General features: G+C 35.4%; 3 protein-coding genes across 7 annotated transcripts in view; 2 read left to right on the top strand and 1 right to left on the bottom strand.

The window, feature by feature from the left end:
* Positions 1-2,842, top strand: part of LOC101736853 (zinc finger protein ush) — a 268,675-nt gene extending 265,833 nt beyond the window's left edge. For all 4 annotated transcript variants that reach the window (XM_012692979.4, XM_012692978.4, XM_062668059.1 and 1 more), the window contains one exon: positions 28-2,842. In XM_012692979.4, the coding sequence (XP_012548433.1) occupies positions 28-438 (411 nt within the window). In that variant the 3' untranslated portion in view covers positions 439-2,842. The remainder of the gene's footprint in view (positions 1-27) is intronic.
* Positions 2,843-3,951: 1,109 nt separating this feature from the next.
* LOC101736813 (probable RNA polymerase II nuclear localization protein SLC7A6OS) lies at positions 3,952-9,764 on the bottom strand. 2 transcript variants are annotated; one of them, XM_004929113.5, is made up of 4 exons: positions 8,313-9,764; positions 7,770-8,059; positions 5,502-5,683; positions 3,952-4,738 (listed from the first exon to the last, which is right to left on the bottom strand). In XM_004929113.5, exons 1-4 carry the CDS (start codon positions 8,454-8,456, stop codon positions 4,440-4,442), a joined length of 915 nt encoding a protein of 304 aa, XP_004929170.1. In that variant the 5' UTR covers positions 8,457-9,764; the 3' UTR covers positions 3,952-4,439. The 2 variants fall into 2 exon arrangements, with proteins under 2 accessions (XP_004929170.1, XP_062524042.1); XM_062668058.1 differs by having other exon boundaries at positions 3,952-4,735.
* Positions 9,765-12,500: 2,736 nt separating this feature from the next.
* On the top strand, positions 12,501-22,290 carry LOC101736723 (mediator of RNA polymerase II transcription subunit 15). The gene is made up of 12 exons (XM_038010605.2): positions 12,501-12,567; positions 12,677-12,769; positions 13,014-13,153; positions 13,530-14,180; positions 14,663-14,857; positions 15,226-15,346; positions 15,769-15,947; positions 16,630-16,790; positions 17,337-17,458; positions 17,874-17,976; positions 18,421-18,638; positions 19,639-22,290. Exons 2-12 carry the CDS (start codon positions 12,708-12,710, stop codon positions 19,751-19,753), a joined length of 2,067 nt encoding a protein of 688 aa, XP_037866533.1. The 5' UTR covers positions 12,501-12,567; positions 12,677-12,707; the 3' UTR covers positions 19,754-22,290.
* The last annotated feature ends 3,484 nt before the right edge of the window (positions 22,291-25,774 follow it).

The raw sequence follows: 25,774 nt of genomic DNA, 5'->3' as shown, positions 1-25,774 counted from the left end.
ATACATTTCTCTGTTCATACATTCCAGGAGGAGAGCTACATAGCATGCGTACTCGAAGACGAGAGCCGAGAAGCAACGTCTCCCAGTCCAGCAGTGGCAGGGGAGAGGGTCCATCGCTGCAGCAGTTGCGCGTACACATCCACATACAGGGGCAACGTAGTGCGCCACGCACGATTAGTCCACGCCACTGACGAGCCTGATGAGGAACAAACCTCACCCCTTCCGACCATTCCTACCCTGCCTGTGGATATTAAAAAGGAGCCAGACAACGACGCCGAAGAGACGCCTAATTACTGCAAATCTTGCGACATATCCTTTAAGTACGTGAACACTTACAAGGCGCACAAGCAGTACTATTGCACAGCAAACAATCAAGACGCGGCCGCGAACAACAACGTTCCGACCCCACCCAGGGTTAATGACACTCCCGTACTATGAACTGCGTCTGTGACATAATCGATAATAGTGAAGGTAAAAACCGTAAATTCTTAAAACGGTTTATGAGATGTTTATTTAGATTTTTTGTTACAGTGCCATCTGTTGAGTACGAATTGTAAATAATATGTAACGCATTGAAATTCGTATTTATATCGATACTATGCAGTAAACATTCGTTTTCTGTATTTGCCTTCGCTATTATCGAAAACTAGATCTTATTAACTTCTAACAAAAAATTCAAAATTGCTAGCGAGAATCGAAACGCTTTCGTTGCTTCAAATCTATTATTCTTAATCGTTATTATATTAAATCACGTTTCGGACGTTATTATGTGCAATAATCAAAACTTATACATATTATATAAATATAAATATCCAGCACTGCATATCAATGCCAAACAACTGTAAGTTCAGTTGAATTGTATATAATCATAACTTTCCTCAAATTTAGGTATTTGTTATTGTTATGTAAGAATAATGTAGGAAAGTTGAATGACTTCTTCGCATAGTGTATACGTTATTAAAAATATTAGCAAATTGTATATAACTGTAAAGATATTATTAAATTGTAACTAAATTTTATTACCATTTGTTCTTAGTGATTGTTCTTTCTTTGTTGTTAATTTTGTTTAATATTAATTAACATGTTAAGCAGTTAATGCTCAATTCCGTTTGCCTACCAGTGGTGTTGCCAACTGTATTTTTTCTGTCAACTGCAAAAAAAAAACAAAAAGCTTAAAGCTTTTTTACCTATTGTGAACAGTTTGTGATAATTTACTAGATTCAATTGCAAATTTGAGGCTAATAAGTATTGATGATTATTCATGTAAAAACTAATTTAAAACACCCTTCAGTAAACATTTTTCTGATAACATTATGATAATTGTTCCATATATATGAATATAAAAACGTTTTTAGGATTTAATATTGTACCATGTTTTGTCTATGCCAAAGCATCGCTAGATTTTAATTAGTAATTTGCATTTATAGGTATCTCACTAATTAATAAAATTTAGATATAAGTGAATACAAGACTTCGAGTAGATGTACCGATGTGTATGTTTAAAAATATGTATTCATTTGTGTTTCGTCTTTAATATGAGTCTCGAATTTCAGTGTTTACAATATTTTAAAGGTACAATGTGTTCGTTTTTAAAATAATCGATCTTCCATTTTGTTACACTTAAGAGTCATTGATATAATCTTTAATTCTGTAGTTTATTCGAATCAAGAAGGTCAGAAAAATGGCTGCCTACTGTGAAACTTTACACAAATGATATAAAAAAACAAATTTCAACATTATGGACAACAGTAAATGTGCAATAACTGTAACTATGCTATTTCTCAAATTATCTACTTTTTTAATACTACAGAAATAAATCAGCGATGTTCGTCAATGACTTAATTTAGTATTTAAATTTAGAGATCATGACATTGTCTATGTTTTATCATCGTCTGTAACTCAGCAAGTGAGGTTACGTGCCATAATAATAATTATGTTCTCAATACGTGCATACGTTTTTAATGTTACGACAGTCTCGAATAATATCAAATTAATAAATTATTAATTCGTTGAACGGCATTCGATTCAGCGTAAGTAAATGTAGAACTTTGTTGCCTGAATTTGATTTAGCTTCAGACTTCGCTAACTGTGTCAATATTAAGACATAAAACCATCTCTAACTTAATTCTCGGCCAATCCAATCCGATTAACTTCGATACGCGGGAATGATTTTTTTTCATATATCTGTTGTTTCCTAGACTGCTGAAAGTTTACCGAAGTTTGTTCTAACCTTAGAGTATGGAGGATATAGGTAAAGAAGCAGTCTCTGCGTATAAAAAGCTGTCCATTGAAAAGCGAGCGATTAGCGCCACCGTAGCGACTGGTCTAATTTCAAAGATGGCGCCCAAAGTTATTGTATTAAATTTTCACTCCGTTTACAACTGCTACATTGACATGCTACTTGCTACGCTACCGCTATTTTGGAGGGTTTTTAGTTATAATTTTCTGTTCATAGCTCAATACTTTTTCATACCTTCCATATGTTAAAGAGAGCGAATTAACTGAACAAAACTTTACTGCCTAGAATTGATGTCAGAAAATAGTCTGTAGTGTATGGTTTAAAAGAAACACTTACGCTGTTTTGAATGCGGATCAACGATTTATATTTGTGAAGATGGAGATGCCTCAATAGAAAAAAATCTGCTTGCACGATTCAATCTGTCTACTTGTATTTCTTTTTGTCATATTTTGGAAAATTTAAGGCATCTTTCCGTGTGTGTACCCTAATAACTTTAGGACGTAAACTCTAATATTTACGGAGGGAAATCAATAAGCAATGTGGGCGTAATTGATATTGTAAAAAATATCGCCAGACAATAAATTATTTATCACATTATATGAAGTTTCGATTTGTTTCATTTCAAAAATTTACACCACTACAGTAGAAGCTGTTTATTCGCGGGGTGTATGTTCCGTAAATGTGCCGCGAATACAGAAACCGTGAATATGGAATGGTAATGCGGCTCTTACTAAAAGACAGAGCGGTCTCATTTGGCCGCATTTAAAAATATCCACATGTCCTTACGGATCGATTAGATCCAAATAAGCTTTGAAATAGACGCCTTCAGCTCTAACACTAGGAGCTGCCATAGAGATCCCGGAAACCGTACTCGTCGAACTCAACAAAGAGTTCACCGTACAACCTAACCCGTGCATCAGCCCACTGAGTTTCTCGCCGGATCTTCTCAGCAGTTCGTGATTCCGATCCAGTAGTAGAAGCAGCTGCTCTTGAGTTGTTAGGTCTCCTTCGGAGGCACTTGGGCAGCTGTTAGCAAATCCCACCCCTCCTGGCTGAGCCTTTGCTCGCCCACCGGTCTTGGTGAAACTGGAAAGGCCTCCGGGCCACAAGTAATCCTTCAATCGTAAAAAAAATATATGTATATTTGATGAGTTTACTTATAAGGTTGTTATATTGTTTGTTTACATTCTCAAAAACACCGACCGCGGCGAAAGCGGCTTGTCAAAGGCGGAAACAATGCAGTAGCGATATCATTTAACAACATACTTTCGATTGTTGTAATAAGGTCTATTTTACTTTTTTATCCATTTGACGACGCGTTTACAAAAGATATTCGTTTGGATGGATAGCTATTAGAATCAGTTTTTATAATTTTTTTTGTACCGATTAGATCCACGAATTAAGATATATTTGTTCGCAAATATAGGAATGGCATCGAAATTATTTAATCTGCAAATAACGAACACGCGAATGAGGGAAGCGCGAATAAGGAGCTTTTACTGTACAATTTCCGATTTGAATGTTGGAACGTCCATGCAATGCAACGGAGACATATCACATCTAAAGTTAGATGGCAAAATTCACGTTTAGACGTAATGAGCTTCAGTAGTCAGTGTATGGTACCAATTAACTAGACCCGATGTGTAGGTACCTCTTACAAAAACAACCGGTATGCTGTATTAAAAATTATATTTAGGTTAGAAAACGAAAAATTGTAAAAATGATTTAATCTTTATTCAAAAATGATTAATTATATGTTTCTATACAGTATAATGATATGAAATAGTCAAGTTCTTACATTGAAGTTATTACACTATACGCTTAAGAGTATCAAAAACATCACAAGTTTAGTGTGTCTATAAACATCTACACACAAGAGTTACACCCTTCTGGTACTGTTAAAGACTAGTTTCTAGTCTCCCTAAGGATATCTTCGATACTTGTAACTCAATGGTTCTTCACAACATATAGTATTGAGGCTTTCTCGAAAAAAAATATGTACCATTGCATTTATGTAAATGAGTATCCTTCTCGCCCAATCGAGCTCTCCTCATGTCTACAGATCTTAATCACATCCATCCATACAACCAATCAGTACTTAGCTTTGTGACTTAATTACTATTTACCATCAAAAAAGTATAACTTCAGTATCTTAACATATGTTTGAATTACAATTAAAACTAAACAATTTTTTTTTAGATCAATCTGGGCTATATTCATCAGACGAATCTTTATATTGTTTTCTGTGATGCGGCGAGTCATCTTCCTGGCCATAGTAAAAACCGTCATCGCTATCATCCTTATATCCTTCGACTGATTCTTCATCAATGTCTTTCATTTTGACGGAGTGGATAAGGCTCCGATTGGAAAGGTCGGGATTTTCAGCAAGAATCTTAGCTTTATATTTGGCATATCCTGTACCATATAATCTTACATTTTCTTCATAATCATTAGTGTCATAAATTTTGTCTTCACCATCATCGCTTGATAGGTTGTCTTCTGAAGAGAAATTGTTATTTTAAGACCATTTCAGTATATTATTTAAAAGTGAAGAAAAACATAGACAGAAACAAATTTAGTTTAATCATAATAATATATGATTACAAAGATCATTAGTGAGGAAACAACGTATAAGAAAAAGAAATTTTGAATTTTACGAAAAAAGGTTTCATGTTATAAACATATTCTGCAAAAATGTTGAAGTTATTGAATGTATGTTGTTACAAATTATAATTTAGAATTATTTTTAACAACACAACATTTAATAGATAACTATTTCTTATAGATTCTTTCTTCTTAAGATAATTCTTTAAAAAATATTTGGGATCGATTAATCCAATATACAGATATTTTTTTGTTAAAAAATTTGTGATATATAGTTTTTAAATTGATGACTTAACTTCTCGGTCTTAAAATTTTGCATTGAGTATGATTTTAAGAAATAAAATATACACTACAATAATCACTTATGCCAAACTACTGGTCTCTTATGCATAAAAACACCTCATACAGTTTATGTGGTCACTATTAAGATAACAGTCTGTAACTGTAAGATAACAATCACTAAAGGATCAGATTGCCAGTACTCAAATCCTTAAACCAGGTACTAATTTTTCTTATGAAATACGTATGGGAATAAATAATACACAATGAACGTTGTGTAATAAAAACCAAAATAAGCTGGAAGCAGGTAGTTTATGACTAATTAAATAAACACAGGTATAATGACTAGATTATAAAGTGAGAAATATTCTCTTCTTACCTAAATCAACACGCTCCATAGCCCGAACTATGTCATCTTCATCAATGCTACTTTTTTCAGAATCAGGATAATCGTTTCTCCAGTTGTTTTCGTCATTAGAATCATCATCGTCATCAACTTCGTCACCAGATGTTGTGTCGCAACCATCATCATGTGTACCAGGTATTAGGTCTGTTTCTATGCTGTAAACAATATTTGATACTTAAAATAACAATGTCCAAATCAAAAAATAATTACAGTTACACTTTTTTTTTTAATTATTACTGTTCATAATCCTTAGCTGCCACATCAATAAATTAAAAAAAATACAAACAAGTGTGGTGGTAACCATAATTGGATAGAAGACAGTTGACAGATGCCTGATACAAGTTGCAAACAACAATATTTCGATCATTGGACTACTGAGCAAAAGTACCAGTACAGTAAAAAATCTTTCCTCTGTCAACAATTTCAAATAATAAAGAAGATAAATGTGTTTTCTACTGTGTCACGTTACTGATTAGACTTTAGATCAGTATATTCCATTAAATAAACACAATGACAATTTATTACAATCACTATACTGTGTGGTTTATACTGTCTTACCTATCTAGTGCACCTACTAAACTGTGTATGGCTGCAATAGCCCCTTGAGGCTAGCAATAATTAAGCAGGGAAAAAATATACTATGAAATTGGATATTACTGGTGGTAACTTTTGTGAGTTCGCACAGGTAGATACCACCACCCTGCCTATTTCTGCCGTAAAGCAGTAATGCGTTTCGGTTTGAAGGGCGGGGCAGCCTTTGTAACTACACTGAGACCTTAGAACTCTATCTGAAGGTGGGTGGCGTTTACGTCGTAGGTGTCTATGGGCTCCAGAAACCACTTAAAACCAGGTGGGCTGTGAGCTCGTCCACCCAGCTAAGCAATAAAAAATAAATTGAAAACAATTAAATATTCAATTGAGTGTTTTAGAAGCATTCTTTATGTATTTCTTCATTTGCAAAAAAAAATTTAACTTCCATTACTAGGCAAGCACATTGTTATAAGTTAAGTCCTACAACATCAGATATTTGACTGAATGTCGCTTAAAACATTTTCAAGATAAGTTTGCAAAGATACAAGCTCAATTGCTGACCGCAAGGCCTATTGCTGACTCAGTGGTAGATCTTCCTTTTGTTATTTAACCTACTAAAATAGTATTATTTATTATACTAGTATATAGTTATATTGTACTAATATACACAGTAAATAGTATATATACTAATTTAGATTTAAACATTGACTCTCAAATTCACATTGTGTACTGTTCTGGTTACACAAACTTATAGACAACACCAGATGGGCCATGAGCTCATTCAACCATACACGGTATGTAAGAATAAAATCAATAATCGTTAATTCCAAAAATATAAAAAATCTACTCTACTACTTTTTCCATCATAGTCATTCCAGCCTCGCAATCTTCCTTTTATAGCTGTCAGCAGAATGACATGAAACAAAAATGTTAAATCTCCCTCTTTGGCAGACTACAAACTATGATCACTATACTTTAAATCGTTTTGATTTAAAACTATGAATAAGTACAGTCAATCAGTGTAACTTTGTCCCGCCATGCAAACAATTTTGTACATATTGTCTCAATTATACTAGATATTAATAAAAAATATGGACTTTCCGTGGGTTTTAAGCGTTTACAATTGAAATTTAAATAATTTTGCATGAGCATAGAGTGCAAATCTCACAAAATTGACAAAAAAATTGTGGGCCAATGTTATCTTAAGAGCCGAGTAACTTTGCCAGTATAAGAACTACCAGTACAATTTTGATGCATTTTTACATTTAAAGCCTTATGATAACATTGGATCTTCTTTTATAAATAAATAAATTAGGTTGTCTATACTGATATTATAAAGAGGAAAGATTTGTTTGTTTGTTTGTTTCGAATAGGCTCCGAAACTACTGGACCGATTTGAAAAATTCTTTTTCCATTAGAAGCCGACATTGTCCCTGATGAACATAGGCTACTTTTTTTAATTTTTTTTTTTGGTTTCATGTGTCTTTCAATGTTTCCGAAGCGAAGCGAGGGCGGGTCGCTAGTTCAATAATAAACCCCTTAATTAAAAAATTCAAAGTCTATGGCAACATGTATCCTGTTTGTAAATTAAAAATAGATATGTAAAAAGTGAGTAAGTGGGCTAATATTAAACGGAAGGCTTAAGTTACCCTGATTGACTGTAATAAACTAAAATAACTAAACATAAGTATAACATGAATGATAGATTACCTGGCAAAGCTGTCAATCACAGACAAATCAAAGTCTTGTTTTGGTATTGTATATAAGTCATAGGCATATTCAATTCCATCATCAACATCATCAGTCTTTTTTAAGTCTACAAGATTGAAATTATCCGTATCTTTTTCTATGCTTCGGTTACAGTTGACTATTTCATAACGACTTTTGCTTGAAGAAGCCTTCTGGTCTTTTCGTAGCTTTTCAACAATATCCTTGACATTATGTCTCGGTTGCAGTTTGAAATCGGCTGGAGACACCAAATCTTTGATATCAGCTGTTTCCTGAAGAAGCACATTGTTTTCTTAACCAACATTTGCAACTATGGATACCTACTGATTTATTTACTTTTTTTATATTTACAACCAAAGAAGGCAGGTGAAAAACCAATAAAATGTACCGGAAGATTTCCGTTATTTTAATTATTAGATTAGAAGGAGAGCTCGCAGCCAGCTTCTATCAATAAGTCCAAGGTTTCAACCTGTTTGAATCTTTACATGTGATTTAATGACTTATCGAGTCATTTTTCATAAGTACCTGATTGGTGATAGTGGCTCGAAATACAAACAAGGATTGGCATGATTCAGGGTCGGTCTTCGGCCGTTTACATGTAACAACCAGAGCATCGTGAGGGTTATCTTCTAATCTACGCTTCACTCTAATAACAGTTTGTGAAGACATATTTTTAATAAACACCTCTAAGATACAACATAAAAACACAATAAAGATATGTGATAACAAAGATTGTGTTCATTTACAACTTCTTCGCCTAGGTTTAAATTTAACTTTAACTTTAAATTTATCGGAAACTTCCACTAGGCACTAGACATGCGTAGTTCCGGACCTAAATAGTTCCTGGAACTATGTCCTCATATGGAACTATATCATTCAATCCGAGTTGTCAAAATTAACATGTTCAGACAGTTCCATTTCCATTCCAAGTGTACTGTTATGCAGGAACTACGAACGCGTTGAACATGACGGACATGCGGACATGATTAGAGCATAGGTACCGCGCGGCGCGGAGGCGTGGCGCGGCGAGTCCACCCGAACGAGTCTCGAACCGACACGAGTCCACGTAAAGAGATAAGGCGACATATGGCACGAATACGAGAGAGTGAGATGGAGCGAGTGCATGAAACTGCGTGTGGAGCTCTTTCATATTACATTTTTATTAATATTGAAGTTATGCTCTACGACCTACGTGTTACAGTCGATAGTTGAATAAATTAAAATGTTTTGCTATGGATTTTGACCTTGACCATGCATCATTCCTACGAGCACTTAACCTTAAGTGTTTGTAGACCATTTCTTAGAAAATCATAATTCAAAATTCGAGAATTTTAAAACATTCACCACTTTCGCTATTCGGTATCTCGGTTATGGGAAAAAGTTTGTAAGGCTACAACGAGCTCAATTTACGTTGTATATCAGAATAACGTGGTATTTTAATTAACAACTGATAGGTTATAGTTTTCGGTGCATCGTACAATACCTACATTGAAAAATAATGAAAGTAGTAGAGTAGTTGAAATTATGACAAAGTAATTACAGTACATTAATAAATTATGCAACCAGCTGTAACAATGAACCTAAAACTAAAAACCTTACAAAATAATAATTACAATAATAATTGCCATAAGCGGCAATCTATTTTTATATAGTGCTTTTAAAAAATTGTATTTTTAATACCTTTTTTGAAAAATATTGTGTAATTAATAATAACTTAATACGTGATTCGCTACACTACAAACAGCTACTAGACTTAACATGTCCGCGGAACTAAACAGCTTCAAACAGCTACTAGACTTAATATGTCCGCGGAACTAAACAGCTACAAACTACAAACAGCTACTAGACTTAACATGTTCGTGAAACTAAACAGTTCCGCGAACATGTTTACTGGAACTAGTTCCGACACTCAAAAGAACGATGTCATGTTCAATCCAGTTCCGAACATGATTAGCGCACGTCTACTAGGCACCGTTTAAACCCTATTTTAATATCATTCGTTTGTCAAATATTATGTTTATCTATGATTATATTTTTTTATTTAATTTTGGCTCCGGCACGGTTTGTGCATTAGCCAGTATCAATTAATAAGATTTTTATAATTCGCCGTTTTAATTGTTTACAGTTTATGAATAATAAAAAGCTAATAAAGAAACAGACTATTAAAGAAGTAAATATCTTCGAACTTTTTGGCGGGAACGCAAAGAATGAAGTTGTGTGAATAGTTTTATTTTGTTATTTTAGTGTTTCTAGGGTTTTCCAAACTACGACAAAAAGTACGACAAAGGAAAATTTTCTCATCGAATTATTGTTATTTTCCGGTAAAAGCTATTGATCTGAAACTCTAATTTGTTGAAAATACTGTTAACGCGATACATGCTATTGCTTATATTTTATGACATCTCTTTTGCCTCAATAGTAGAAGATGATGTTAGTGGACTCCAGGAACAATATCACAGTAGATATATCCCAAAATAACAAAAATAATCTGACTGGGCTCACCACACGCCTTAGAACACAAAATCGTAATCAGGAGGATAATTCAGTAGAAAATTGAAATTTTGTTATTAGTTCGTAGTTGAGTCACGACACCCATGACTTATGATTAAATAGACGATGGGTCGTAATAATTACTAATAATTACTAGGAAGTAATCGTACTATTTTATTTATGGTAAATAAAGATAGACGGGTTCACAGCCCACTGGGTATTAAATGGTTAACGAAACCCATAGATATCACAACTTGAGTTCCATTAGTTCCATTACCCACCTCGAAACATTACCCACCTCGAGAGTCTCAATTCTGCCGTATGACAACTTCCCTCATCAACCTGGAACACATAACTACTTCTGGACTGGACCACAAAGAAATATAAATCGTAACGCCTGTCCCATCTTGCAATACATTTTTAAGTTTTACGAGATATAGAGTCATAATTAAATCAAAGAGTGCCGATATCGGTAAGTATAATTTGGAATAAAATGGACTCAGTGATGCAGTAGTTATAGCACTCTTGAGTGTTACGCCGAGGATCGTGGGTTCGACTCCCACTTCAGGCAAACATTCATGTGATGAACAGGTTGAACAGGATGAACAGGAAAACAGTTTGCTTCGATGTTTATTACATCGATATATTACCACTAGATAACGCCTCACAAACAAAAACCAAACACAAATATGGCATCGACTAACTAATCTGACTATACCATCAAGTGGAGAAAAACGATGTAAAGGTATAATAATTGTAACCTAAACTATACCTTTTCTTGAAGTAATAAAGTGCAGTTTAGATTGTTTTAACATTCATTTACGACCTTACGCCATGAATGACAGAAAGAGATAGTCTTTTACAATAACTTTTGTTCCAAATTTAATCTTATTTCCTTAAGAATAAAGTAAACATTTACACAAATTTTTCTAGTGAAATACGTACTTAACAAATGTTCACAATTGACTTCCACGGTGAAGGAATAGCATCGTGTAATAAAAATCAAACCCGCAAAATAATTTTCGTAATTACTGGTTGTAGGACCTCTTGTGAGTCCGCACGAGTAGGTACCACCACCCCACCTATTTCTGCCGTGAAGCAGTAATGCGTTTCGGTTTGAAGGGTGGGGCAGCCGTTGTAACTATACTTGAGACCTTAGAAGTTATATCTCAAGGTGGATGGCGCAAATGCGCAAATGGCAGCGTAAATACGCTGTATATGTCTATGGGCTCCAGTATAACCACTTAACACCAGGTGGGCTGTGAGCTTGTCCACCCATCTAAGTAATAAAAAAAAAAATTGGTGACTCCACTAGACTTGTCCTGGAATAGCCCTATTTCATCCTTGTCTTGCATGTAAACGTTATTATGTGTGCGAAACAAATAACTGCGAAGCAAAATAATAGGAATTAATTTTTTGAAGTACTAATTTGGCAAGGATAACTGATTTATTTTAAATGTTTATCACTATCTATTAGTAAAAATTATACAACTTACCAAAAATACTAAATTTCATGTTGTTTTCTCTTTGTAAGCGTGTTTTTTTACAACTTTTTACAGCGCATTTTGGAATCGTTCCACTCGACGGTCGGCGTGACACTGACGGCCAAAACAGTGCTTAATATGAATCTAAGCACTGTTTTGTTAGGTTACTTTTGACGCCTTTACGCGGTATCTAGTGGTAATATATCGATGGTTTATTATCTTATAAATGTCTATATTTAAACGTGTGCGAGTATGTAAATAAATTTTTGGTATCCATTACACAGGGAAACCAAATTTGGGGTCGGATGACCGTGCGTCATTTGTTTTTAGTTATTTATGCTTATTTTTACATTTACTAGGGTTCACAACCCTACGTTTGACCAACATTACAAGTGAAAGAAATCACAGTCGCTGTCGACGGCTGCCGGACCTATGTAATGAGACCAGACGAGACGAGGTGAGATGAGATGATACTGAGTAAATTGCTAAATTGCTGAAAGTAGTCACATTCAATAACTTGCTTCTTTCTGGCATCTGTGCACTGTTAAAGATTCTAAGCTATTAACAACATAAAAAAATATGTTTTTAAGCCGGAACAGGCACTGAGGGAATAAAATACAATTTACATGGTATCCCCTCGCCTTCCCTCCATAAAGGTATGTTCTTTGTTTCATTCGAGACAACAATGAGTTAAATTGCTTTGCCTATACATATAGACAAACAGAACAAAAAAAATCTATGGTGACAACAAACAAACCACAGACTACTAAGACTTGAGAAATAGCAACAAACTTCACTTGTGAAAGGTGCGTTTGTGTGGAATAAATTACAAAAATTTGCAATAATAAATTTAAAAATACAGCATCATTCAGAGACGCAAATGGTATTCTATTAAATTTACAATTTAAAATCAAGTTTTCAGGGGGAAATATATTAACTCTAGACAATGGCGTCAGACGACAATAACTGGAGAACACAGTCATTTCGGCAAAACGTTGTTTCTAAAATGTAAGTATTTTAATGTACTGAAAAAAAATACATTAGTTTCATTCGTTGCTTAATGCCCATCGAAACTTTAATACTGAATAACGATTTTGTCTGAAATATTTCTTTTTTTTTTTGCAAAATTATTTCGACGACAAGTTATCCAGTAATCTTGTCCAGTATATGATTTAAAATAATAGGCAAGTCCGTTCTTCCCCCAACTATATATCGTAAAGTAATGCATAACGAATTGAATGAATATTTACAGCGAGGAAGCAATACAGCGCTCCGGTATGCAGGTCGCTCGTAACAGCAGTGAGATGGAGACTCATGTGTTCTTAAAGGCCAAAAACAGAGATGAGTACATGAATATGGTAGCAAAACTCATTCTGCATGTAAGAGAAATGTGTAAGTAACACCTTTTTTAGATTAATGTGTCACAATTTTTATACTTTAAAAATATACTTTTTATGTAGGTAAAATACACACTAACAGTATTATATAAATATTAATGGTACAATAAAGGATATAACGAGCACTATAACAACAAAATTAAGCTCATTGTCAAGTAAACATACTTACTATAATTGTCTACATATTATTACTTAATTAAAATGTAAATCAAAAAATAATTATGCGGTCATTACAAGTCATTCAGAATGACAGCCAGCATCAAGTACTCAGAATTAAGGGATTCAAAATGTAAACTTACAGTTAATATCTATAATACAGTTACAGATGGATATAATAACTTCATAATTAACTTCTCATTATCAATCAACAGCACAACCAAAGCAAAATCAAGGCCAACCAAATATGCAAGTGCAAAATCAGAACCAAAGTGGTCCTTCTACACAAGTACAACCCCAACAGGGACAAGCCCCTCAAGGTCCTAATAGCCAGACTGGCTTAGCCCCCGACCCTATAAATGCATTACAGACGCTCGCATCTCAAGGATCTCGAAACCAGATGATGAATATGGGACCTCAAGGCCAAATGCAACAACAAAACGTTATGCAGACACAAATGGGGGGCATGCAGTCTCAGTTGGGTCAAACGGGTCCCATAGTGTCTCAGGGACCTCAAGCCCAAACCGCTACTAACCTGCTTCAAACATTAAACCAAAGACCACAAATGAATATGCCCATGCAAAACAAACTTGCTGGTTCAATGGGCATGGTCGGAAATCAGGGTCAAATGGGCAACAATATGGGCATGGGAGGCATGGGAAATCCTATGGGCAGTCAGCTGCAGAATCAGCTTGCTGGACCCAGCATGCAGGGTCAGATGATGCAGAATATGTCCATGTCTAATAATATGGCAGTGCCTATGAGTGGTGCTAATACCATGGTGGGTCAGATGCCATGTAACCAAGTGGGTATGGGCGGTCAGATGCCACCCAACAATATGCAAGGGCAAATGTCTGGGCAAATGGGTGAGTATTATTTTGTTCATGACACCTTTTATTATACAATTCAAGTGGGGCTTTGATCTTGTGTCTCGAGTTGGGCAGCATTCCCACTGTTTTTTAAGAGCTCTGGCAACCAGTTAACGCAGAAGGGTCCAAGAGTTTGTTCACCCATAAAAACATGCAAAGTATACATGTATTGGCACTATTTCAGCTTCACCTTGACATGTAGGTGAGCTCACAAGGCTCAAACCGGGAGTGTTGCTAACACTGGCCCTAGCAAGAGCAGTGCTTTGCAGAATATACCTCCAGATCGGAAACGCGATCCACTGAGAAGATCCGGCGAAAAACTCATTGAGCATATTGGCACTGGCATTTGCATTATAATAATAATTAGACACGCTTTTTTGTCTCTTGTTGCAATTTTAGGGGTCTAGTAAATTAATTGTGGCATGTTAGTGGGCATTTGGCCATTATATTATGTAAGAAAAAACGTTTATAATTCACAGTGGGAGGAATGGGAAATAATCAGATGGTGGGTATGAACATGGGCCACATGCAGGGCAGGGTGCAAGGCAAGCAGGAGGTGGGCATGCTGGGCGCGGGGTACTCGCGAGGCCCGCCGCCCGCACAGTTCCTGAGGCAGAGCCCCTCGCCCTCTGCACCCTCACCGGGCATGCCCGGACCCAGTCCCGTCTCCATGGGTAATTGCATTCCTCTGTAAAATGTTCACATTTAATTTAGTTAGTATAAATAATTGGAACAGGACTGTCAGTAATTGCTTAAAGCCTAACAAGCTTAAGGTATTTTATATATAAATTATGTCACTGACCGTTCCTGAATATATTTTTTTCCCTACCTATACTGATAGCAGTGAGAAGCGTTGCTCTAGCGTGTAGGTGGGCTCTCGGGGTTCAAACCGTAGGTGCTGCTAACACTGGCCCTAGCAAAAGCAGTGCTTCGCAGAATCTACCACCGGATCGGAAACGCGGCCCACTGTGAAGATCGTTAAAATAAAGAAATAATTAGTTATACAATAATAGGTTTATTAAGCGTAGTTGTATGTGTACAGGAGTGATGGCCAACACTATGCCATCCCCAATGTCGAGTCTGGGCGGGCTGGCGGCCTGCGGGGGAAGCCCCTCGCCCTCCGCCCCCACGCACCTCGCGCATCACGTCTCACAGCAACAGAGGTACGGTCCACCAGCTCAAACTGTGTATCTTTAAACTGTGCTCTACAGCCAGCACTTCATGGAATCTTCTTATTAAAGCCATTCCGCATATACCTACTGATAATTGATAATCTTCTTTATTGCAGTCTCTCCAAATCAAAAACCGTTAAGTTATTGCATTAACTTCATTGTCCTTTTAAGAGTGACACTTTTGAATTGTTTAATTTAATCCAAGTTTTAATTACTAACTTATTAATAACTTTAACATTGATAATAAACGTATACATAATTTATAATAAAGTTATAAATGACTTAGAAATACTTTTCTACGGTCAACCATAGTGTTTGTTGTGCGTACAACGCACTATTATAAAGAATACGTAATCATGGAAAAGGTTTATTATTTTTAAGGTCTGTTAAATACGTTTGTGCACCTTTTGCAGGAGCGTGGGTATGGGCATGGTGCAGTCTCCGTCCCCGTCCCTCAACACCCCGCAGGCGGCGCTGGGGGCGGGGTCCCCGGGCGGCGAGGAGGCCGCCTACAGGGAGAAGGTCCGCCAGCTCTCCAAGTACATCGAGCCATTACGGCGCATGGTGCACAGGATGGTCAGCGAGGGCGAGAGTGAGTGGACCGATCCCATCATTTTCCTTACGACTAATCAAACGTTCTGTTTTAAAGCCATTGTTGTATTGAATACAACGTTTGAAGTTGTGTGGCTTCACTCATATTGGTGTCTGCAAACCCTCTCTAGACATCGTGTAGGCAATCATGAATGCTGCTATACTATAAACATTACCATAAAATTAATATAAAGATCCATCTAAATAAGTGAAAGTAACCTTTACGTATTCCACATAAAATATATTTTATTTGCCCTAGTGTTTGCCTGACGATCGTTATCTCTGATACCTTAAGATAGTTTTTATTTATTTATTGCTTATATGGGTGGACGAGCTCACAGTCCACCTGGTGTTAAGTGGTTACTATAGACATAGGCCCATAGACATCAACATAGACAACACAAATGTGCCACCCACCTTGAGATATAAGTTCTAAGGTCTGAGTATAGTTACAACGGCTGCCTCGCCCTTCAAACCGAAACGCATTACTGCTTCACGGCAGAAATAGTCAGGGCGGTGGTACCTACCCGCGCGAACTCACAAGAGGTCCTACCACCAGTAAAGATCATTATAATATAAATTACATTACTCACGTAAAATCACCACTTAATTGTTTTGTCACATGGCAAAGATTCAAATAATTTTAATTAGGTAACATTATCAATATAAAATGTTTTGCTCAGATGTGGAGAAGTTGAAGAAGATGAAGAACCTACTGGACATCTTGTCGAATCCTAACAAAAGGATAACTTTGGAGACGCTCATCAAGTGTGAGGTCGTGCTCGAGAAGTTGGACTTCAAACGAAGCGAAGGGGTCGTGGTGGGACTGCCGGGGTCCGGGAAGGTACGTCGCTACAGACACACGTATACATTCAAAAGGGCCCAAAAATAATCACACAAATTTTATTGTTTCCCAATTATCTATATGTTAATACGTCAAGCAAAAACTTTGTGTCCCTTTTATAGGAGGAGTGTAAAATTTCCCACACTTATAGAGAATATAGAGAAGGAGTGCACAATGCTAATATTTTTTTTAATTAAGCATAACAAATACATTAAACCAATAAATAAAACATTACACACACTACCGCGTATTTGACACACGCACATGTATACATATACATATAGGTGTTCTTTTGTTTATTTTTAAAGTCTGTTGTCTAATTGAGAATAGATTAAAATTGTTTGTCTTTAAAATTATATGTCTATAGTATAGCCCTGGCAAAATTTGTGATTGTAGAACAATGATTAAAAAGAAATAATGATTATAGAAATGTGATCATAAAACCATAATAATGTTCAAACTTGTACGATAGGAATCTTTAAAATCTTTAAAATAATCACATGGATCACCCTTCACGGTGTCCTGAGCATACCGAATGATCAACAGGAGCAAATAGTGAACCCGTTGCTGGAGGTCGTCAACAACTGCCTGCAGTCGCCGCTGGCTAACCACACGCTCAAGAGAACCTTCGGGTCCACCCTGGACGCTCTAAATGGACCAGAGATAAAGTGAGTATTTTTTATTGCTTAGATCGGTGGACGAGTTCACCCGTTTGGTGTTAAGTGGTATCGGAGCCCATAGACATCAACAACGTAAAGGCCGCCACTCCACTTTCAGTCATGAAATCTAAATCTCACTTTGTTGTACTGTAAAACCAGTAATAAATGTCGAAAATCCCGTGTAGTGAATCCGATATCAACCATCACTGCTGGACTAGCGCTTATTGTGTGGGACAAGTGTTATTGTTATATTTATTTCAACTATCTAAACTCTGGGAATGACGATATAATGGTGGTTGTTAATGATGACATTACCAGGCTAAAACGCCGCCGGTGATGAGCCGGTGTCTTAATGGTGCGTTGTGATTGGTATACCGTACGCGGCAGAAATGGGTAGGGAAGTGAACGTCGGTGCCGTTTGCAGGAACGTGCCGCCGCCGTACAAGGCGCCGAAGATGGCGGAGCCCGAGATGGAGATACCCGACGTGCTGCAGGGGGAAATTGCCAGGCTGGACTCCAGGTTCAAGGTTCGTAGTCACCTCACCAGGAGATTAAGGGACTGAATTCGTTATTTTTTTATTTCTTCGATTTTCTTCTCTTAGTTGAAATGAGCTTTATTTTGTTCTATTTATTTTATTATACGACACTAGAACTTTTTGTAATGGTGCAATCAGGTTCCGATATATAGATGGGCGCGTTCATCTCAACGACATATAATGATAATAATAGCATAACATTATCTGAAGTGTATATGTAGTGTCCTGTAATGTAAATGCCGGCACTCACCTTGCGATATAAGTTCTAAGGTTTCAGTTACAATGGCTGCCCCACCCTTCAAACCGAAACGCATTACTGCTTCACGGCCGAAATAGGCGGGGTGGTGGTACCTACCCGTACGAACTCGCAAGAGGTCCTACCACCAGCATGAGCTCGCTACCAAGGTGCATGCAATAGCTAGGTTTGCTGTGCAGGTGTCGCTGGAGTCGCTGCAGCTGGGCGGCGGCGGGCTGTGGCTGGTGGCGCAGCTGGACGACGCGCGGCTGCCGTGCGCGTGCTCCGTGCACGTGTCCGTGCCGCGCGACTACCCCGCCGCGCCCCCCGCGCTGCTGCGCCGCCCCCCCCGCGCCCGCGCCGCGCACTCCGCCTTCCTGCACCGCGTCGAGCGCGCCATGGACGCCCGCTGCGCCAGGTACCCGCACCTCACTCACACTTCATATTCGTGCTTATGTATTGCAATTTATTTAAAACATAATAAATTTTGATGCAAAATCCCTAGTTTAATTCATAGATAACAGATGACTTTGTAAACATTTTTAGCACGTATTTTTTTGCCTCGGAAGTATATTGTAAAGGTAAATTCGAACCTCATTACCTTCATATTGACTATGGTAAGCTTAGGTCACTTTTGCGCTGACGGCTTCAATTGTATCACTACCTATCGTTAACTAGTTGCTCTCGTTCACCAGAATTATATCACTACCATTGATTAACTATAGTAGAATTATTTTGTCCATGCAGTTTGGGTCATAAATAATCGGAGCGGTGAAGCGAGTATTTCGCTCTCTCTTCCACTCACGGACCTTATGGACAGCCATAGTGATGCGCATTATTGTTTTCGATAAGCGTTATCGATAGAGAATTTAGTTATGTCATTTTGTGGGTTAGTGATAAAAATGAAAGTAAAAATCACTAATCGAACACTTACACCACATATCGCCGCAGCAAGTTAACGAGAACGGCAGAATTTAACACTTTGTAACTTTTCGGGATCTATTTTCATTTCAGTGAAAATTTTTAACACATTGTTGATATCAATACGTGCAAATATTATTTTGAATAAAAAAAAAAAATTATTTAAAAAAATATTTTGAATAATATTTGCACAATATCTGCCGTTTTGGTACAAAACAGGAGTAGCCATTGTGTCACTAAGAAATTCAGAGAGCGAATGCATAAAAACACATTTCTCTTCGACACAAGTACTATTATTTGCAGGTAAGTACAAATGACTCGTAACATAACAATGTCTCACCACCCTTCGTATACCGCCCCGCCGCCGTGTACCTGCCTTCGATGACTCATTTGTTTTATCGATAATCGCAACATGCTCACCGCCCTAGCCGGGCTATGTTTTATGACCCAAACTGCACGGACAAAATAATTCTACTATAGTTGCTCTTGTTCACCAGGCTACCAAAAAGCTGTTCTGTGGGCCAACTCCTGGACGCGTGGGAGATGAGCGTGCGGCAGGCGTGCGCACCCAACCCGGTCGAGTACCTGCCGGTCCCCGCGCTCGGGCTCTAAGCGGAATCATTGCCTCGGTGCGGTGAGAACACCCCTTAACGATCTAAATTGATCTATCTAAAACGATATCGAATACAATCGATTTTGTACCAAACTATTAAAATTTGTCCCCCTGCAAGGCAAGTACCCGGACTCTAGTTCTGACAATTTGCGTTCAGTATGCTCAAATGCTCACTGTATTTTTCCCTTAGACTACGGAAGAAATGATTTCCAAAATGATGAGTTTGAAAATCGAAATTTAAAAAATCGATATTCTATTAAACCCAAAATTCTAAACCTTTCAAATGACGTGCTAGAGGTTATTAAACTTTCACGTAGCGCTTTCATCAAAAATAATTTATGAATTTTAAACATAATTTTGAATATTTTAAAGTGATAAAAATATCCCTTGAAAGAAATAAAATAGAAAATTTATTTATTTTAAGCAAGGCGAAGTTCTTTCGTGTATGAAATCACAAAATTGAAATATCAATTATGTACTATCGATATATCGCCGATTTTGTATCGATACACAAGACTAGTGTTCCTTCCTTAGAGGTTGAAAGGTGAAAGTTTATTGGAAGACCAATCACAATGGATTCTGACACATATCTACCTCATATAGAGTCTATATTGATTGTTTATTAGAACGAGGGAAAGGAGTGGACTTTGTAGATAATTGTGACATTGGCATGCCGTTTTTTCGCTACATAAATCTTGTAAGGAAAAATATTTTTCAAATAATATAATTGATGTCAATTGAAACGACAACGGAAGTAACTTGAACCTGCCTGCTATGGTATATAAAAAAAAATAAGACGTTGTTGTGATCAGCAACCTATTGTTAATATTTAAGGAATTAAAAAAAAAAGTTGTCATTGTAATATCCACAGAGTAATTCAAATATCTTTCAAACAATTTTCTTTTTTTCACATGATATAAAAATTTTGATAAAATATTTTTTAATCAGCCGATTTTAATTTTATTCTCGTGAATTATAATGAATTTATTGATAGTTTTGTATTATTTTGAGAAAAAACAATACACGTGTGTTCTTTTTTGCCTTCAATTTGTTAAAAGTTATAGAGACTGGCGCAGTATAATTAGCGGATATTTCTCAGTGCGGGCGGCAAACGCTTCTACGCATTTGACTTATCACCGCCAACATTTTGTTGACGCAGAGAGAGAGAGAGAGAGAGAACGAACCACCCTTTTTTAAATGTTGCCACAACTAAACGCCTTACCTTAACTGTGACGTCATTTGTGACCAAAATAACCAACGAACTAACCATAGATTATACACCAATATATAAATATTCTCAATGTGTTTTGTGATCGGTGTTTAGCTGAATGTAAAGAAACGGATAAAAATGTCAGAACTATTTGATTTGATATATTATTACAGTATAATTCAATTATAAATTATTATTTCACAAAGACAGCGACGGAATTGTCGTTTTAATTCAATTAAAAATTACTCGGAATTACTTTTTAGATTTTTTTATTATCAGTTTTAGATTGCCTATTTTGCGGACATTGTTATTAGCATGTGAATGAAACGGCCGAGCGACAGTTTGCTCATCTACCACAATAATTATAATTAATTTTAAGCAAAATACATATGTAATCGATTGTTTTTAAGTTATTTTTTTATCGAGTAATACTTTGAAGGGATCCTCGTGAGTTTTTTTTTAATTATCTTATGTGATACCAGACTGTGATAGTTGAGACTTGTTTTTTTTTTTCATTACCTTAAATTCTTATTTGTTCAAATTACGTGCATACAAACTTTATATAAATTATAATGAAAACCCCTAATTTTGTCTGATAGTGGTTTTTAATTATTGTTGTTTTGCATGTTATGATTTTATTTATTGCGTTATTAGCGAAATGCTTTAGTTTAAAATTCGATAATAGGTTTGAATTTATTTGTTTTGTACTGTCGGTTTCCCAAATAAATAAATAATTTATATATACATTTGATTGTATTATACATACCACACATTAGGCTTTATAGGCCATGTTTTTATTGTTCACTTTTGTCTAATAACTACCATTGAACATAATTTTTCTTTGGCTAATAATAGCTAAATAGTTACTACATCATTTATTGTAATGATTACCAGAATATAGATTGCAATACCACTTTTTTTTTATAAATATAACCAAAAAGGTAATGGAATTTGTATGTATTTTATTTAATTGTCATTTAGATTTTAGAAGGATATATTGTTTTTTAGAGCAGACTCGTTCCTGCGTCCCGCTCGCACTCTCTACTTCCAATAAACGAGCGAAAGGGATATAGGATATTTTATTAAAAAACTTTCATAGACAATATAATAAAAAATAAATTGTAGCAGACTGATATTTTTCTAAATGTGTTTATGAAAATAGTTTTATTGTTAATATAAAAATGTGTTTATAAAGTGAGAGGTCCCTTATTAAGAATGTGAATTTTGTGAATATGAAATAATAAATTGAAAATAGCAATAATTTTACTAACGAAAAAATGTTTTTTTTTTTTTTTATAAAATAAGAAAATTCATTTGATCAATAAATTTGTTTTATTTTCAAGTGTTTGATAAAAAAAAAACTCCATTGAGTTGACAGAATGTCGGTTGTAGCTTTTACGCTTTAACAACAATAGTTTTAAGGGCGCATGTCAATTACAAACATGGGAAAGTTTTTTTTAATTAATCAGTGAGTCGCTCTTACGATTTGGCAACTTGCATGAATAAAAGTTAAGAATTGAGCAGTATATTTGAAAACATCAAAGTGTAAGAATTATCACTTAGAAATATCTCTTCCTAGCAATCCGCCCCATAGATACAGCCGAGTTTCTCGCCGGATCTCCTCAGTGGGCCGCCTTTCCGATCCGGTGGTAGATTCTGCGAAGCACTCCTCTTGCTAGGGCCTGTATTAGCAACACTTCGGTTTGAGCCCCGCGAGCTCACCTACATGTTAGGGCAAAGCTGAAATAGCCTCTCAAGGCTATCAGCATAGGTAGGGGAAAAGAAAACGAGTAATCCGCCAGAGAGACGCCGTTACATGCAAGGTTTGTGGTTTCGGATTCTGAAAATATCAGAAGAATACTAAGTGAAACTAAAATATCGTGTGGTTACATCTTTATTATATTTTACAATATAACATCAATAAAATATACAGTTTATAACGTTCTATCCTATTTGAATACGATTTTATTTCACGTAAATCCTATTTTATCGTTAAACTATTTTGGTGTTTCCTAACATTTAGGTACATGAGTGGATTGGAATAGACAGTGTCGCCACTGAAACCTAATTTAAGTAATGTTTGTGAAAAACTGTTTCACCAACAAATAGCAATAGGTATTCTAGGTAAAATAACAGAATTAAAAAAAAATGTTGTTTTATTTTCTGTTATCTGTATTTGATCTGAGAGTTCACACAAAAAAAGATAAGGTTGTGAAAATTTACAAATTCAACATTTCATAGCTTAATAATAATTGTATTCAAATGTAGTCAATACAGACTGGCTGGCAAGAGTTGGATGAGAGAAGCCGAGAGTCGTCCCTAGTAGACGGCTGAAGATGACGATGAAAAAGTGACAAAGGACAATGCCCAAAAGTGGGCCAACTTCATGACAAAACTATTTGTACTTGAAAAACTATGTCTTATTTTTTCATGTTGTTTAGTTTATGTATCAACATTTCTTTCACCCTGGCATTGTTTTACAAAAATATAAATTACTTATTTGATAACATCCCAAAACTGAGTGCCATAGTTTTTAAATTCGCCAATAGACAAAGGGAAAATTAGCCCATACAGCCTTATAGTAAACTTATATGCTGACAAACGAAAGAGTTGTCTGTGACTTGAACAACAAATTAAAAAAATTGCTAATGGTTACAATTCACAGACTTTTTAGTTTATAGTTGTTCAATTCAATATTTATGTATTGTAATAATAATTATTACTTAAAACCATGAATTATTTAATATTTTTAGATATTAATGATTCCATTAGTAAAAATCTCAATGGCCTGCCATTACTCTATTCTTATTATATATGATCAGAGAGTTTTGGCAGCAACCCGAGTAAAGCGTCACTTGAAGTTTTATTTTATGTTTTTTTAATAGCTTATTGATGTATAATATACAAATTGGGTGTTGTTTTGTGTATTAAATGTCAATAATCGTTGTTCACGATTATTGAGGCATTGGAATAAAACTGTGACTAACATAGCAGTGACTGTTTTTTTTTTTCAAGGTCTGCGGAAATTCACGCTCACTCAATGTGCTATTCATCAAGTTGACGTCAAAACTCCCAAAAAGCAATAAAAAAAAATACACCGGATTTTTATTAACATAAAAAATATAACTATGACAGACTAGGCTGTATAGGCGACGCTCTTTGCCTGCTTGTTGGCGAATTTAAAAACAACAACAACAATATCGTTGCCGGCTTCCGGATTTCATTTCATTTTATTATTATTATGAGGATATAATAATAATAAAATGTACCGTACAATGGGGTAAATAGGGACAAAATCGACCTTCAGATTGAATTTTAAAATAGTTCCAATTAAATAGTCACTGCTCAACCAAAGAAATAAGTTGAGTCTTGAACGTACCTAGGTGATAAAAACCGTTACATTATTTTAATTATTCATTTTAAAGAAATAATCGGTAAAATAATGGCCGTCCCAATTTACCCAGCGTCCGGGGTAAATTGACACGGTTAAGGGTTAAATTGGGATATTTGTAAGGGTTGTCAACTCGCAGTACTGCGATATATAGGTAGGTGCCATATAATTATTTATATGGACCGAAATGATGAATACAATCCATAATTTAAGCACAATACACAACATAGTGTAAATTAAGCTGGTTTCTATTCCGAAGCGATGTGACGTGAATGATAATCAACAATACAATAATCAAAAAAAGTATGTGCATGTTATATTTTAGAATATTATTATTTAATTTCCTTAAAAATCACAACTCTGAAACAAAATCATAAAGTAGAATAAAAAATAGAAAACAAAAGGACTGGAAATGCAATAATACAATTTTATTTAATCAACATTTTCAAAATAATCTTTGAGCAAGAGTAAGATATCAGGTGAATAAGATAAAAAAAAAAACTCTATATCTGATTACTGCCAATAATAACAAAAATAAAAGAAATTCTTTCTAAGCGAAATAACTAAACTCAATTAATTCACTCACTCATAATTGGATATCTCGGATTTTTAATTAATGTTACATTTAAAATCTGAGGCCTGTTTTTATTTGTGTGTGTTCGTTGTGAATGTTAACAAAATCATGATTCGATGCGTGAATAGATTCTGAAATAACAAAAGTTTTGATTCGTTTGAGTTCTTTTAACTTTTAATTTTTTTTATTGCTATAAAGAACATACGACCGGGCAGATATTACAAGGTAAATGTCGCGAAAAAAAAGTAATTATATATATACTTTTCTTTTACCTATAATACTTACATAAACTAACTGATAAACACATTAACCTTCTTTACATCACGCAATTAAGTGATAGTATAGGCTAAAAAATCTATTATAAGATATCAGTGACAACCCTAACAAGCCATCCCTATTTTGTCTTTTGGCGTTCCAATTTTGTGTTTTCTCGTCCCTAATTTTTCCAGTCTCGTTCCAAATTACCCTACATACGTCCCAATTTTCCCCAAAAAGAAAGGAAAAAATATACATTTTTTATTTTGTCGAAATAATAATAATAATAATAATAACTCTTTATTTATATAACACCTTAATATGTACACAGTAAAGTAATAAAACAAAAGTCGGTATATAAATCGGCGGCCTTATCGCTGAAAGCGATCTCTTCCAGGCAACCTTGCAGGGAGAGGAATAAGTTAACTGGACGGTGCTATATCTTAATAAACTTACATAAAAATATATACTTAAATACACATGTGAAAAATAAATACCATATAAGATAAACTTACATACGATTAAATACAAATAAATACTAAAAATATACAAGATAAAATACAAAAGAAGTAGAAACTTATACAGCTATA

The sequence above is a fragment of the Bombyx mori genome, chromosome 4, assembly GCF_030269925.1.
Source record: "Bombyx mori chromosome 4, ASM3026992v2".
Lineage (NCBI taxonomy): Eukaryota > Metazoa > Arthropoda > Insecta > Lepidoptera > Bombycidae > Bombyx > Bombyx mori.
Note: the sequence above shows the minus strand (reverse complement) of the source record. Positions and strands in the feature narration are given on the sequence as shown.

Bases quoted from the DNA above. Each gene is read 5' to 3' on its own strand.
- LOC101736723 (XM_038010605.2), top strand. From the start codon at position 12,708: ATGGCGTCAGACGACAATAACTGGAGAACACAGTCATTTCGGCAAAAC. The intron at 15,948-16,629 runs GTGAGTGGACCG...TGTTTTGCTCAG, and splicing joins GATGGTCAGCGAGGGCGAGA to ATGTGGAGAAGTTGAAGAAG. The intron at 18,639-19,638 runs GTACCCGCACCT...CTTGTTCACCAG, and splicing joins ATGGACGCCCGCTGCGCCAG to GCTACCAAAAAGCTGTTCTG.
- LOC101736813 (XM_004929113.5), bottom strand. From the start codon at position 8,456: ATGTCTTCACAAACTGTTATTAGAGTGAAGCGTAGATTAGAAGATAAC. The intron at 5,684-7,769 runs GTAATCTATCAT...TATTGTTTACAG, and splicing joins GTGATTGACAGCTTTGCCAG to CATAGAAACAGACCTAATAC. The intron at 4,739-5,501 runs GTAAGAAGAGAA...ATTTCTCTTCAG, and splicing joins TATGGAGCGTGTTGATTTAG to AAGACAACCTATCAAGCGAT.